At 40.1% G+C, this 16,367-nt stretch overlaps 1 protein-coding gene across 1 annotated transcript; it reads right to left on the reverse strand.

Moving 5' to 3' along the window:
• Positions 1-356: 356 nt before the first annotated feature.
• On the reverse strand, positions 357-16,162 carry pnoca (prepronociceptin a). Its single transcript, XM_070962644.1, has 3 exons — positions 15,996-16,162; positions 4,616-4,749; positions 357-2,637 (listed from the first exon to the last, which is right to left on the reverse strand). Exons 2-3 carry the CDS (start codon positions 4,733-4,735, stop codon positions 2,017-2,019), a joined length of 741 nt encoding a protein of 246 aa, XP_070818745.1. The 5' UTR covers positions 4,736-4,749; positions 15,996-16,162; the 3' UTR covers positions 357-2,016.
• Positions 16,163-16,367: the final 205 nt, after the last annotated feature.

Raw genomic sequence — 16,367 nt, forward strand, 5'->3', positions numbered from 1 at the left:
ATTTACAGCTATAAAATAAATGGATCAGTAAGAACCTATTATCGAATATTTATTAACATCTACCTCTGCTGATTGCTGACCTAATGGCTTATTAGAAAGTGAGAAATCCATAAAGATTCATTTAAGCACCACCAACATTTACAGCTACTTTATTACCTGATAGAAACTCCTGCCAAAGGAATTTTACAACCACCTGGCAAACTTAATGCTGCTCTGCTCAATGATTTATAATTGATGTGCAAAAGCAGAAGCATAGCAGTTCCTAAAAATCTACAAGTAACAAAAAAAAGAGAGAGATTGAAGTAACCCACCGCCAGGACGACACACTGAGAAGAAAACACCTCAAGACACAGAATCAGTTGCTGGATGACAAGCCACCAAGGAAGTAGTAAACTATTTTTATTGACATGTTTAAATTAAGCTATTTACAAGTTTTCATTGTGGGCAACAAAACATTTCACACCATTATAATTTGAAGAAAAAATGGTTTTACATAAGTGAACACAGGAGTCAGTCAGAGAATGCTATCTTGTACATCACATTAGTTTGGTAGACAGAACTGTAGCACATATGCATGAATATTGAATGCTGTGTAGTCTTTCATTTTGCCAGTCTGGTGCACTGAAGGAGAGATTTCATTAAACCTGCCATGGTAGCCCTGTCTCAGGTGTGTTTTGGCACAGTGATAAATCAACTTTTAGCTGTGTTTTCACACATTTTCATTTTTTTTACCACAATTCACATACAGTATACATTACATTACTGCTGACATTACCCTAACCATAATGCCAGAACATGAAAAAAACACTGGTTTTGTCCTTTAAAAGAGACTGAATGGTTTTGCCACAAGATGGTAATATAATAAAGAGAGTGGTCCTGCTAAACTTGATAACAGAGGTTCTTATAGATTCTAAGGTGGTACCCAAAGCCAGGGGCCTCCACGTAGGAAGATTTAGCACTATTTACCTGTGCACAAATGAAGAGCTAAAATATATGGTGTGATACAGGCGGTCGAAAAATAATAATGATGTCGACGGTAATCTAGCAGATTACTTTCAATAGCATGTTATATGATATATTTTACTGCAAATCACTGTGGGACAAGAAGAAAAGCGAGAGCTTTCTTCAAAACTGCTGAGGATAAGTGCTTGGGCTAAGCCCTCAGGAGACGCACCAGGCTTTGAATCCAAATTGACTGAGTGGCCTGACTGTGTAGTTACAAAGTCACATGATGCACACTAGCCCAAAAAAGATTTTGTGAAATATATTGTGAAAGAAATGGCTATAAAATGTCCTAACCCCCAACAAGTGACTAGTTTTCTTTTTCTTTCAGAATTGAATCCATTCCATTCAAAAACATTTGGAAAGTCCAGAGGAGCCATACAATTAAATCATTTTATCCTTATCAAGTTAGGAGGTGGCTAAACTGGAAGTTAGCCAGCTTGGCCAGTGGAAGTCTCTGGTGCATATGCTCTATGGAAACTGTGGCCCGAACAGTATGAGCAGCATGCAATAATCCATGTAATTTCTTTACAACAGGAAGTGGCTTTCTTGACACTCCACAAGGGGCACTGAATGGGAGGTCTGAATGACTGTGGGTGCCGACAGCTGGACAGGGCGCCTGGAAGATGCCAGGAACTACAGAGTCTCATAGTAAGTGAGCATGAGCTGTTTAAGCGGCCCAAATGTTCAACTCCACTCCACCGGAGTGGAAAATGTATACAATATGGTTTAAAGGCAAATTAAAGGCAAATTGTTTGCATCATAATTAAAAGGGTTAGGGGTCAGGGTTAGAAACTGGGAGTCTTATGTCTTGAGACTATGAGGGCTCCAATGGGAGTCTTAGATGATGGTTTTAGTTTTACTTTTGAATCTATGTTGACCTGTTGTATCTTTACTTTTATTCAATAGGTCAATTTTAGTTAAAGATTAATGTTGGTGACTGAAATACAAAACAAGATGAGACAAAATACACCAGGATATTGTTTTATGTCAGTGGATTAAAGGTGCACTCTGCTAAACTTCGTTCTGTTGGGTGAGGTCCTCTGACACGCTGTTGAACTCAGTGGCCCGAGTGCTCATCCCCAGGTACTGCTTCAGGAACTCACTGAAACGTTTTTGGTTGTTCCACTTGCGGGCTGACTTCCGAATGCCGATGAAGCCTCCATACCTCTTCTGGTAAGATCTTCCTGGAGACATCAGCTTCCTGTAGCCGTGCCTCCCTTTGACGAAGCCGCCAAACCTTTTGGAGACACTAAGCCCTACATCATCCTGTCCTCTTACTGCCACGTCAGCAGCCCTTTCTTCCTGTCCTGCCTCCTCGTCATACTCATCCTCAAGAGAGAGGGCATTCTGGGAACTGTAGGCATTGTTCCGCTGGCTGCCCTTGCCACTCAGATCCCTTGTGTCCACACCGAATGCCCTTGTAACATGATCGAACCTCTGCAATGCGATGGGCAGCAACAGACCTCCCTCCACCGGCTCCTCGTCCTGCTCAGGAAACAGGGCCTCCACCTCCTCCTGAGATCTTTTCCGTACACTACCACTAAGGGAGGAAATTGACGATGACAGCACCTTACGACAGAAGTCCTGGTAGAAAGCTGGGGAGACGTTGCCTTTGCATTCATTGAGACACACCTGACAGAAACAAAGACAAGAGGTCCTTTTTTCAGTCATTTCAGCTGACATCATATCATAAAATAGACAGAGCTCAGTGTGGACAGTTTTTAGCCTCACTATAGATGACAGGATAGGTCTGCTGTGTTAGTAGGTTACTTGGTTGCTCCGCTGCTTCAATCAGAATGGGTTCGCAACAATTGGATGAATTGCCATGAAATTTTGCACACACATTCATGTTCCCGTCAAGATAAATTGTACTGACTTTGGTGATCCCTTGACTTTTCAGTTAGCACCACCACCAGGTCAAAATTTTGTCCAATACTCTTGATTATGACTGAATACCTGCAAAACCAATGACTTTTCCATTAGCCTCATGCATACCTTGCAATTGATGATAATTAGCAAATTTTAGCACATGAACACAGTAAACTGAGATGGTGAAAATTATGCCGGCTAAACATTAGCATGTTAATTTAATTCTGAACATGTTAGAATTGCAGAGTCACTAGCGTAGCTGTAGACTCTTAGATTTGTTATTATGTTGATGGGTATAGTCGATGAAAACTCAGTGTGTCAAAGAGTAACTGGGACATTTTTTATGCTTACTCGATGATGAAATTGTATTGACATAAGGGTACAGTCTAGACCTGCTCGAGATGAAAAGTGTCATGAGATAACTTGTTGTGATTTGGCACTATGTAAGTAAAACTGAATTGAATTGAAAGTAGAAAAACACATATGTTGTGTGTTTTGGGTGGACTGACCCTTTAAACAAATAACTCCAAATACCAAAAGTTAGCTGCATCATTCACAAACAGCTGTTAATTATTAGTATTATCAAGGTAATGATCTGTGTCTGTCAAATAAAATCAAACTTTATTTATATAGCACTTTTCATACATAATTAAAATGCGACACAAAGTGCTTTACAACAGTTAAAACAATACAAATGAAAACAGAACAACAGCAAAAAGCCATCCCTCCCACCCTGCGTTATGTACTAACACGCACCCTCAACTACATGCATACACACACACACACACACACACACACACACACACTGTCATTCTCGCCACAGACAGCAGCAGGAGTCGCGAGTCAGAATAAGACTGACGATTGCTTAAAATACCACATTGCTTTGAACACATCATCCAGTTTCCATGCAGCAGATTAATCGTAGATGCTCTGGTCCCTTATTGATTTACAAGGAAAACACATTCTACCCAGGGAGGACAGATGGAGATAAGGCAGAGGAGAAAATTGAAATAGTTCAAAGTTTTATGTTTGAAGGCATGTGCACTTAAAGGTCTTTTAATGTGTTCCCTGCCAAAATGTCTGAAAAGCAGCTATGTCATTTGGAGAAACAACCACCAGGCATAACCACTGAGAGGAGAAACACACATTTAACCCCAGGATCCAATTCGCTACAACAAATTAAAACTCAAATGCCAAAGAGTAATTTGTTGAGTCAGAGACAGTGAAAATGAAGCAGGGAGGACGGGATGAATAGAGGAAGGTGGGGTGAGGGGTTTCTTAAATTAAGAGAGCCCCTTAGTGAGATTTGGTTTGTGTGAGTCGTTTTTTGTCTGGATGGACGATTTGCTAACTAATATTTCAGAGCATGATTTGTTTTCACTTTTTTCACCCACAAGTTTACCACTTGTGACAAAATACACAACAGAAACAAACAGACTGACCTCTTGTAGGAAAAGCACAGGTCTAACTGATCACATTAACAATGGCTGTTTTTTCAAGTGTCCCATTAAGCCATGACAGTGTGAGCCAGCATGCATTATTATTTACACCTGTGATTTTACTAACTGTGACATGCCAAAACTCCATGGAAAGGTTCTATTAAAGCACAAAGAACAGCACCTAAATTTTAATTGGATGTCCCGTTTGTCTGTAGCCTTTCATTGCTGTATTGTGTGTGGGCTCCACTTTTGCGATCTGCAGTGTGTGTGTGTGTGTGTGTGTGTGTGTTTGGATTGCTCACCATAGTGTTGAAACTGAGCTGTTTGGGCAGGATGTTGCTGCAGGACAGGCAGTCTGCCTGGCAGTCACTCTGTCCAGGATCACACAGACAGAGCAGCAGCAGAGCCACCACAGTCTTCATGGTCCCACCGTTTGCTGCACAACACAGGACAGAGCAAATACACGCGTTCAGTCCAACAAATTCCTACATCCTCCTCAACATACTGTCCATACATCCTACCCGGTGTAGGATTTGCCTTTGCTTTCTTCAGTCTGATTGGGATGTCTCAGCTTTAACTAAGCACTGACACAGGTTATTGTGTCAAATGCTGAAAATGTGTCAAAGTTTGATTGAGTTAATGTAGAATTACTGTACATGACACTTCTGGAAATGAAATGAAAAGAAGAGATCTGCATGAAATACAAATCTGAATACTCTTTCTATCACTACGTTTACACGTAGCCGGCTATCTTCATAAACAGACATTTCACCCTCTCCGTTTTCAAAATAACATCGTGCACACGTGTCCGTTTTCAGAAAACTTTTCGTTTACACTAACCCGTGTATGTATGCTGTCGACAGTGGTGGTGACGGCTCTTCGTGTTGGAGGGGGGGAGAAGTTGTTGCAAAACTGCTGACCTCCGAGCACTCGTTCGTCTTTGCTCCTCGATATAATAGAACAGCTGTATTTGCAAATGCAAACATACGAAAAGGGTTTGCACCAACAAAAAATGCTACTGCTACTCTGAATGCATCCATGATCACCATGGCCAAATAAAATGGAAACATAGGTCGCACTTTTGGCGCAGGTCCAAGTTCTGCTGTGTAATATGAAGTCAGCTACCTAAAACTCAGTTTTTCTACACATACATCTGGAATTTTTAGAATACATCTTTTTCAGAGGCGAATTCTCCGTTTGCGTGTAAACGAAGGGCACAAACAAAGGGAAATGTCTCCGTTTTTCAAAATATCTGTGTACGTGTAAACCGGGCCTAGATCTCGAGCGCCTGCTGTCATTCCACAGCTGGTCAGAAACAAGCAGAGTGAGGCTGCTCTTACGCCACGATGTTACTTTCTGTTTCTGCATGTGTCAAATATACATACACATTGTATGTATTAGACCGCTTTGGAGATGACAAAGGTTTGCTGTTTCCATTGTGTAAGCTTACAGATCCTAACTGAAAATAGACAATTTTCAAACTGACAGTTTGGATTGTCATAGCAGGAAAAGCTCGGATGGCGCCATTAAAAACAGCTGCACTCCATTTATGTGAGCCACTTCCAGGGCATTCTTGGTATTGTGCATTCTGGCTCACTGTTGTGGCTTCCTGGGACATTAATGGAACTGAGCCATCATTAACATAAAAAGCCATTTTTTGCATCAGCGGTATAGTGTGTCCAACATCACAGTAAAGAACAGACTCTTATGTGTTTGAAGTGTCTGTGTCCTCTTACTGTGAAATAAAGTCCATTCGGACACAAACTTTGCCCAGTCACTCATTAGTATGCTATGTCATGTACAGAACTAGGTGAGTGTCTGCATTTGTGACACTGTGATGGGAAGAGGAGGGACATAGAGGACAATAAGAGAGTAGAAATGACACAAGTGAGTTGAAGGGGACAGCGAGTGAGGCAAAAGGACAGTTGGAGGGACAGAGAGCACAGCAGATATACAATGTGACAAGGAAAGACTTGGAGAATGAAAAAAGAAGGAAGGGAAATAGTTTGACCTTATTCTGGTAGGAACAGCTCAGTCTGGTGTGTCTGACGTCAGAAACACAACCAGAGTTTTCATCTCATTAAACAAACTCGTTAACTCCTTTAATTGATGCCTCAATTAATGCCTCTGGCAATGAACTGAGTCATTGTTTGTTACTGACAAGCACACACACTAAAACTCACATGCAGCACTCACATACACATACATACGAATACATGCCTCCTCACACACACCAAACGTACACACCGTGCATGTCCATTGTACAGTACCCCGGTAGACACACTCAAATGCAAACTCACACACACACACGGCCACACTGCTGTTTGAGCTGTAGGTTGTCATTATCTATTAAACTGATGTGGCAGAAAGTAAAAATCATTTGTCTTCAGTCAAATCCTACTTCATAGTGTATTAGAATTTATTCAGATTAATTAAAAACTGATAAAAGTATAATTACACTACAGCTCTTTCCAGTCTTTAACTATCCATAAAATAGCAGCTCTGCAAAATTAATCAAAATTAATGTCTTCTAGTGTGCAAATAATCATATCAAAGTGTGTGTCAAGTCTGTCTTTAGTCTGATAGGAAAGCTAAAGGATCTGCCAGTGAAGGGCAAAGGAGCAGTGCAGCTTTTTAAGGCAGGAATATTGTAGGACAGCTTAGGGCGGGACTAGGTTGGCAGATGGCAGTTGATTTAGACAAACAGCTTGAGTATGTTCATTTGGCCAAAATGCATCTCATTCTCCATCTTCCTGTCACTGACTTTGTGCTGACTTGGCTTCCAAAAATTAGCTGCCATCATTAAAGATAATGCATGAAGGAGACTTCACATCTTCTTATTGACTACGTATCGACTGAAATGTGTCCAGGAGATGCATACACATACACACATCCATGTGTGTATGCCTTGCCTTGCCTTGTGTTCAGCTGGTTGTTTGCCACGCCCTGATTGGTCTCACCTGTTATCCGTCCCTCTCCAGAGTATTTAGAGTGTGTTTTCCCCTCACTCTGTGCAGCTCATCTTTGTACTGTATGTTAAGTGGTCGAGTGGTGTTTTCAGACCTTTAATTTATTTTTCCTGGGCCTTGCCTGTTTTGGATTTTTGATTCTTGCCTTCTCCTCTCACTTAACTGCACTGGCTCTGTCTGTCTTAAACGAAGTCTGTGTTTAAGTCCAGTCTATTGTCCCCGACAATGTTATCCTGCTTGCACAAGTGTGACCAGGGCAATCCAGCCAAGTCAGCAAACCACAAACCTAAACCTCACAATGAAATGAAAATATCAGGGGATCACCAAAGTGTTAAGGATTCATTATCTGGGGACCATGAACGTCTGTACCAAAATCCATCCAATAATTGAGATATTTCAGTCTGGATCAACCAAACAGAGTGACATTGCTATCCCCAGAGCTGTGCTGCTAGTGTCGTTAAAAAGCAATAGCATTAGAAGCTAATGTTAATGTCACGTTATATGTTTAATCTGTATTCTTACTGCAAGGGTTCAGGCAGGGCAGGACAATTGTCTACCCCCTTGAGGATTTTCTTTTTCCTAATCTTAACTCTGTCAAACGTGAATAAACATGAACCACTGCATCTGTTTTGACAGTTGTGGTTGGAGGTTTAAACAGCAGCCTGAATCCCACTTGAGGGTGAACGCAGGGAGCGGACAACTCGTGACCAAGCTGAGTAATGGCACTTCCTATTTCTTTCCTGCCGAAGACAATTCAGTAGTACATACCACCAGAGCACATACAGCCTGGCACACTGAGGATATTACAGACATGTGTGTACATGCACACACGCACACACACGTATGCACTCCTTTGAAAGAAGTCCTTATCTGTTTTTCTCTTGTCTCTACAGTACTGTTGATAAAAGCTCTGTGAAAATGAACTAGACTTCGCAATGAGGTCTGCCGTCTGCCAGGTTCTCTTAGGAGCCCTTAAAACCCAATTACTCTGCTTTTAATTGACTGATTAACCACTAAATAAACCAGTTAATTAAATCATTAGCCTGGCGCTGTGCTGAGGCGCTTCTGATTGAGATCTTCCAGTCCAGTCGATGATGAATAAAGTCCGTCTCTCATATGAAAGGAACCCCTGTCCATGGAATAAAATATGATAGCATGTGACTCAACCTGTTACCATGTCCATATGACATGGTGCTGTGCCATTTGACCTTTTCTGCTTGAAAAACATCAAGTCCAAGTTGGAATTCAAGATTACTAAAGGAAAGGAAGCATGTGGTGTCATTTATGTCAGTAAGAGGGAACATTAACTCATTATATATTTCTAAGTTCAGCAGGTTTTTCCTAGTTCAACAGAAAAAGTGCAAAACATGAAGCAGAAATATTCAAGTTGTTGATCCAAAATTATTCTTTGTCAAGCATGAATAAATGCTGTTGACTAAGGATATAAATTCTGGTCTGATTCATGGTCATGGTCCCGTCATCACACAGCTCAAGACTCAAAGTACAAAATTCTCAACCTGTCTCACACTGTTATCAACTGTTTCTGCCATTATTTTCCTCTATTATTGCCATTTTCTCATCAAGAGCAGGGAGTACAAAATAAATTACTCCCAGCCCAAAGAGCGACTTAAAGCCGGATTATTCACGCATGGTCGAATGGGGGAGCAGTGGGCATAAGTCTTGCAGTTCTTCTGTACATCTAAAAGCTGCACTCCAGATTATTACATAACTTGAATGTAATAGCCAGAATATTGTCAATTTCACATCAGTCCACCATGTGCCTGGCCTATAACGTTTCTCACTGAGAGGCTGGTTTCCATGCAGGCTAAAGCTGGTCCACACGTTTGGACATAATGTACTTACACTTGTGCAAGAACAGCAAAAAAGCAGAAATTGCTTCTTTTTTTTTTTTAATTTAATGGGAATTTTCTATATAGGGATGATTGATTGCTTTGTGGCCACTTCATTTGATAGACATGTGTCTAATTCGTATTCCGTAGGTAGTTTTAGTAGTAATAGGTGTTTTCATCGAATTATAAATTGGGGTCTTTCATGACTCAAGTTAAATCTAATTTAAAAGTTACATGTAGTTCAAAACCCATTCTGCAGTATAAAAATACATAAAATTAGTTTGTTTGGGTTTTTTTTTCCATTATTGAAGTTTAATGCATAAAAAGCTTGAATGCATCTGAAAAATGAAATAGTGACCGACATGATTAGTGATTTAATATTTTTATAAGTACAAACACAAAATTATGGTCCACAACTGCTTAATGACCGAATAAAGTGCAGCATTAAATTTGATAGCTTTATATGAAACTGAAGAACAATAACTTCCAACCCTTAAAGGAGAGAGGAGCAGCATATTAAAGGAAACAAATCGAACATCGGAATAATTAGTGTATTCATGATGTTGGCTTTGTTCGTTGATGAATCAGTTTGACAGGTAATTAAATGTTATTTAGTCTTCTGCCTGAAGCCAGCTGGCAGACTAATTTATCTGTCAGAGAAGTCACTTTGATTGACAGCTTGTCCCAGGCCCACTCAAAACACATTGTGCTCTTTGTTTTAATATTGATAGCTAACAAGCAAAACGGCAGAGTGGTCATTGCTGATGCTTTCCAGGACAGTAGATATATATTATCAATCAGGTTGATTGAAAATATCCAATCAATATATTTAACCATCTTCGTCACTACCTACGCACTCTACCTACCTACTGATTTTTCTGTCATTACCTCTGTCTTCCTCTAACATTTACTTTCTGCCTCTCACTCTCACCCACACATGCTCTTTCTCTCCTCCTTCCTCTGTCACACACTTTCTCACTCTTTCTCTTTCACACACATGTAAGATGTGACAAAACTACTACTACCACTGGTAAATGTCCATAAGAGGCCTAGTTTAGAAATGCCTCACCATTTATGTCACAGAAGCTAAATGCTGCACAGAATCCAGTAAATCATTTATCATAATAGATTCACTTTAATTCTTTTTTTTTTTTTACCTATTATTTGACACTACAGCAACGTCTGCTTTACTTTAGTATCTGTGTTGAGGATCACCCCCATTGGCTGTGACTATAAACTGTAAAAAGGCTAAATCCTATATTAAATTAAAAAGGTGATCTATGAAACGCTTTGCAGCAGTGATTAATATATTCATTATTGTATTTATCTATTGTACGATAGCCTTAAAAATACGTCTAAGCAGTCACAGCACAACAGCACTACTGCTACTACAGCAAAAGTACTCTTTCTTCAATCCTGCTCCTTGTCTCCTGGTCCACTTCACGTCAGCTCACAGATGTGTCTGCAGAGTGGACATTGTGACTCAAGCCAGAAGAAAACCTTTAGAGGAAGAAACATTTTGTGCTTTTACGAGATGCTCTCAGTCGCACTGTGTGTGACGTGGCAGTCGATTACATGCTGAAACCATTACAAGCAGACGCACTATACTGAATCAATTTCCCTTCTCAATGCATCTAATCACCTAAGGTCGATTAATGGTTGGAGGGGAGTGCTCACACACTTACGCAGGGGTCATATCAGACTCCTTTTGTTTCTTTGTTGTTTTTGTTGTTTATGTTCTGAGATGAGGTGATGCCCTGTAATTTATTTATTTGCATTTCTGTCTCACCTGCACAAATTTGACATTTGCTTGTCCTGTGTTTTTGCCCCATGTATTGGCTAGTTATTACTATGGAACTAATGTAAATGACACACATGGTGTTAGGATGTTTAGAAAAAGCAATGAGGCAGGCAAGCATTTTCAAGCTCATAGCCAATGGGTCTTTGTAGAGCACAGGTGTAACTAATACCAATACTAATGGTTGCATTCCCTTCAGGGGTGACTGGCTCGATGACACGCCTAAATGGAAGGCATAAATAACATTATTACGTCTGAGCTTTTTCTGCTTTGACAAGTCGAAACAAGATAAATTATTATCCAAAGGAGGAAGTTGCTTTGTTTTGTGATGAGCTTTTCGTCAGTCCAGTGAGCGATTGCAGTGGCATGACACTAACATGTAAAGTCAGGTAAGATCGTTGCACAGTGCCGTGGAGCATAACAAAATATTTAAGCCATGTCTTTATTTGGCACAACAGTCAGGGGGCTCCTCGTTGTTTTATGACAGCATAGCGTAAGATACTAAAAGACTCGCTCAAAAGTACACAGACAGTGATGTCTGCCAAAGCCTTGATAATGCATTTTGTGCAAAATATATATCATGAGATAGCTGAATCAATTGTATTACTGTTAATATGCTTTTCAGCTGCACGTGTCACCAGTGGTTGCTTTGCTAACCCTTTAACTTGGTTGCACATTATTAGCTTTGTCTCCTTGAGACCACCTGCTGGTCATATATACTACTGTATAATGTGACATATTGCTAGGTTCTGGGAAAGTTTTACAAAAGTTTAATCATCTGGGTTTAAAATTCCATAATAAAAAAGAAATCATTCATTTAGTCTCTTTTATGATGGCCACCTATGGGAAAAATGCTTTGTTGCAGTACAGGCAGCAAACCTCGTTTGCAGCCAGCTTTCTTAATACAGTCTTGAATCAAACACTGAGAGTAAGTAATATTGTCTGACACTTATCATGGCTTCCAGTTTGGCCTCCAAATACATCTGCTTCAATTCCTATAATATTACAAGAAAACAAATCAAGAAGCCTGAAGACATGTCAGAGCCTTTCTGCTCTCATATTTTTCCCATGCCACTGAACTACCGTGTTATCAACGACAGCAAAAGAAAATGCAGAACCCTGCTCTGAGGAGCACGGAGACATAAAGAAGGATGGTGAACTCCTCTCTAAACAAACGGATGGGCAGAGAGCCTGCTGTGTCAGGAACATTGTATCCTTGGATTAACTCCACATTTTCACAGCCAATTCAGTGGAGCCACCAGAGCTGTACACACCAGCACTATGCCATGTGACCTGTGATTCAACACTCCTTGTTCTCCCTCCATTTTCCACAGGCACCCCTTGAACGAGAATGGTTTCCTGTGGTTAAAGAAGTTTATCCATGAAGCTAATAAGATGTGTTGATGTGGAAACCAGTGAATTCACTGATACTAAGGAAAAGAGATTTTTCGGCAATGAGAAATAAGAAATGGGGCTGCAACTCCGTTAAGTGCTCTGAATGTTAAAAAAAAAATGTTTGGGTTTTTTTTGACAGATATAATAATAAGATATTAGATAAAATAAGATAATTGTTTATTAATCCCACAACAAGGGGAAAGTGTGATATAGTTAGAAGCATCAGTAAATGATAAGCAAGGAATGCTAAATATGTAAACAGCATAATAACAGACAGTAGTTTAAATTAACATAAGTGCACATAGGAAATTTTGATAATACACAGTTTACTACACACTGTTCCTACACAACAGTGAATTTCTCAGTTTAGGTGTGTGTGGTCTACTGGAACCAGTGGTGACTGTACAGTCTTAACAGCAGCAGGAACGAAGGCAGTGTCTCTCCTTCACATACTGTGGGTGAAGCAGCCTTTCACTGAAGGTGCTGCACAGTGCTGACAGTGTCCTGCATGGGGGGGGGGGGCATGTTCTCCATCAGGGCTGATTTGAAAAAAGCTTCTGGAGGTAAAAAATCCATGTGTGGATTTATCTTTTTTCTGGGCCTCTGTGTTGATGCTATTTGGATATTTGCAAGTGGAATTTCTTGTTTCTGTCTGCTCATATGTCTCACTAACTGCCAGTTCAACAGTCTACCCCAAATTAACTACCATTGCTGTTGGATGACATTTAGAAAATAAAATTTCCATTGTGGCACTGCTACTTAATCAGGTAACAATGATAGCCATTTGCATTTTGACAACCAATATAGAGTGCCTGAACCTGATGCATTCAGCTGCATGTGTAGGTGGACTGAATGATGGCAAGTGGGGTATTTTAAGTCCAGAACTAATCAGAAATGGCACTCTTTCCTCCAAACACAACTTGTCTTGTTCTTCAGAGAGGCGTTTGATAGTCCTCTTCAAGTCTGATAAATAGAAAGAGGACCTTGCATTTTGTCTTTCAGGAATCAAATCTCAAGAGTTGTAATAGATATTTCAAACATCTTCTGCTTGAAATTCTGTTATGGTAGGTGTTGAAATCTCATCTCTTTCTCTCTCAGTCCCATATGTCATCATCACCTTGGCCATGTATCCACAGGAACACAATGAAATTGCCCAAAACAACAGCTCAAAATATTCTCACCTACAACTGATGTGTTTCAGGATGGGTTTACAATCCAGCTGATGTAGACTTATAAAAAAAATGTATCTTGTTGTCACATTCACAGATCTATTTCTGGATGAATATTTGCCTAAAATCAGCTACATATCAGAGATGTAATCTTTGCAGAAATTCTGCCTCAAATTTCAAACAGAAACTTTCATTAAACATACTCTATCCATTCAGACTCAGTTACTGTGGCTTCTGTTCCCTCCATACAGCCCCACTGAAGACATTGCTGGCCTGGTTTCACCCAGGTAATGCAGAAATGTTAGACCATGGTACAAATCTAATTAGTGAAAAAAATAAATGAATTCATTAAAAAAGCTATCCAAATCTGTTCTGCAGTCATATGAATTCTTTAAGTATTTGCCCGGAGGTGCGAGAAAGCAGCCTGTAGTTTTCTCTTAAGCAGTTCAAAATGACATTGTTTCAGCCCCAGCACTATCTGAAGATCTACATCAGCCTCTCTTCAGTGGTTGTTCAAATAGCCTTTTTGTGATAGCTTAGTTAAAATAATCCGTTTTGAACATTGCCTTTGTTGATGGAGTTTCTTTCAAGGTCAAATGAAGAGGGAGCCCCGGGCTAAACAAAAACCCTTTGTTAATTATTCAGTGTAAAATGAAAGGTGACACCCAATCTTTAAGTTAACTTCAGAACCATTTCCTGACAGCTTAAAAAAAAAAAAAAAGAACTGAATAGTGATTTCTACACCTAAAAGCCTGAGGGCATCAGGAAAATAACATTGATAGGTCCACTACTACAGAAACGCTGCTAACACTGCTAATGATAATTCTACAAATGTGGTGATGAATAAAAATAAAAAATCTAATTATCATCTTGTCTCATTGCATAATTTTAATTCAAAATCATAACACAGAAGCAGTTTATACATTCATCTAAAGGTTGTATAACAATTATTATATTTCATTTACGATGACTATCTGAATAAATCACATTTAGCCTGATATTAACCATTAATCCAACTTTGGAAGAATAGATTTTGGAGGAAGGGGGTCTGCAGTGTCACTATGGGCCAGATGTGGCCAGACGCTTTTTATGTGATCAATAAAATCCACTTACGTTACTGTCTTACTTGGTCTTGTCTTGGTTACCATTTCCTTCCCACAATGTACTGAGCATCCTTTTTTTTTGGTCTCAGTGTTGACAACACACAGAGATTTATTCATATCTATTTTCAGTGAAAAGCTATAATTTAGCACCACTAGATTTCAAGGTAGGTATACATCAACATTCAGTAACTGAAATCAAACTGGAGCCAGTCTAGAGGTACTTATTTCTCTCTGTATGAGAACTCACATCACTGGTTTTTTGTCATAAATTGAACCCTTAGAAATTGTTTTGTTACACTGAATAAACAAAGTATTTCAAGCTATGAAAACCTAAAATAATCTAATAATAAAGTGAGCCTGAGAAAATCTGACCCTGATTAACCAATGTGCACTCACCAGAATTACCTTTCATTAATCTATGTTACAGTGTAACCACAAACACACAGCAGCTTTCTGCAAAGACTCCCCTTTCATTCATGGAACCACTAGAGTGCAGCAGTAAATCAGGCCTTAATGATTGATGACTAATCAGGACAAACGATTTATGACCTTTCCCTCTTTACTAAATACCAACGCACTGACAAAACAAACTGCCTGTTTAGTCCTCAGATGGAGTGCCTTCACCTCGTGCTTTCTGTAGAGTGGACATCCATGCTGCTTTATGCTTTCAAGCCACTCATCCACATAGTATTTAACCTTAGGGAAGTTGCCGTTATTAGTCTGTAACTGCTCCTTTCAGAGGTGATTCATTCTCGGAGTGACAGAATCAGTGGTTTGTTAACAAGAGCAGCCTGGGCCATTATCCTCACCCATTCTGTTTGTCAATGAGGTCAACACAAGAGAAAGTTTAAATTCTTTGATCAGCATCATAGCAAGCACTCAGCCGTGAGCAGCTGAAGGGTCACAGCATCGTGACAGCGGCTGCAACACTTTACCTGGGGGCTTACAGCAGGCATGTGGTCGATGATAGAAAGGTGATGGAGACAAAGACTGAATGCAGGGAAATAAAGTGCTAGTTTTAACATGGCTGAAGAAAAGCTTGAAAACATGTCGGCAGTTTCCTTTTTCCTCCCTTCTCTCCATTTGTTTCAGTTAAATTTTGATTGAATTAAAAGGGCATATCACATTTAAACTGGACTGACGCTGCTACATTAGAAGCAACTGGTAAGAATGGAATGGGATGAACAATTATATCCTCATTTCTGGAAAGCGTGACTCCAAGAGGGCTTTTTCTATTATACTTTATATGGTCCTTCTTTCCCGCCTAAATGTAATGAAATGTCACTAATTACTTCTAAGGCAAAAATGCAATATGCAAAGGAATCTGTATCAAAGGTCAGAGGTCAAGCCATTTCTGTTCCTCCTCCATCTCCCTCCTTCTCCCCAGGGTCTTCTTACCTGTATTGGGGTGAGATTGCAGGTGCCGGTAGGTCCGTTGGGTGCAGGTTGAGGTTTGTCAGCATACGTTTCCTTCCCTCGGTCTCAGCGTGGTTTCTCTGGCTACGTGGAGGCTGTTGGCAGCTGCTCTTATAGAGACCCACCCCTCCCCTTCAACTTCCTCCTCTGATTCTCTCTCTCTTTCAAAACTCCCTCTTTCATCACAGAGTGAAAAAGAGGGAGGGAAGGAGATCAGAGAGAAGGAGGGAGGAGAAAGAAGATGGAGGGAGAGCAGGGACAGAGCGTGAGGTAGGGAGAGAGGGAGGGTGTCAAAGGGGGAGAAAAATAAATGGTGAAAGTAAGGAGGAAAAAGAGGGAGGAAGGGAGGAGGGA

The sequence above is a fragment of the Chaetodon trifascialis genome, chromosome 1 (genome assembly GCF_039877785.1).
Source record: "Chaetodon trifascialis isolate fChaTrf1 chromosome 1, fChaTrf1.hap1, whole genome shotgun sequence".
NCBI classification, from domain to species: domain Eukaryota; kingdom Metazoa; phylum Chordata; class Actinopteri; order Chaetodontiformes; family Chaetodontidae; genus Chaetodon; species Chaetodon trifascialis.

Coding starts and splice junctions, on each gene's coding strand:
- pnoca (XM_070962644.1), bottom strand. CDS start 4,735: ATGAAGACTGTGGTGGCTCTGCTGCTGCTCTGTCTGTGTGATCCTGGA. Junction 2,638..4,615: donor AGCTCAGTTTCAACACTATG/GTGAGCAATCCA, acceptor TGTTTCTGTCAG/GTGTGTCTCAATGAATGCAA.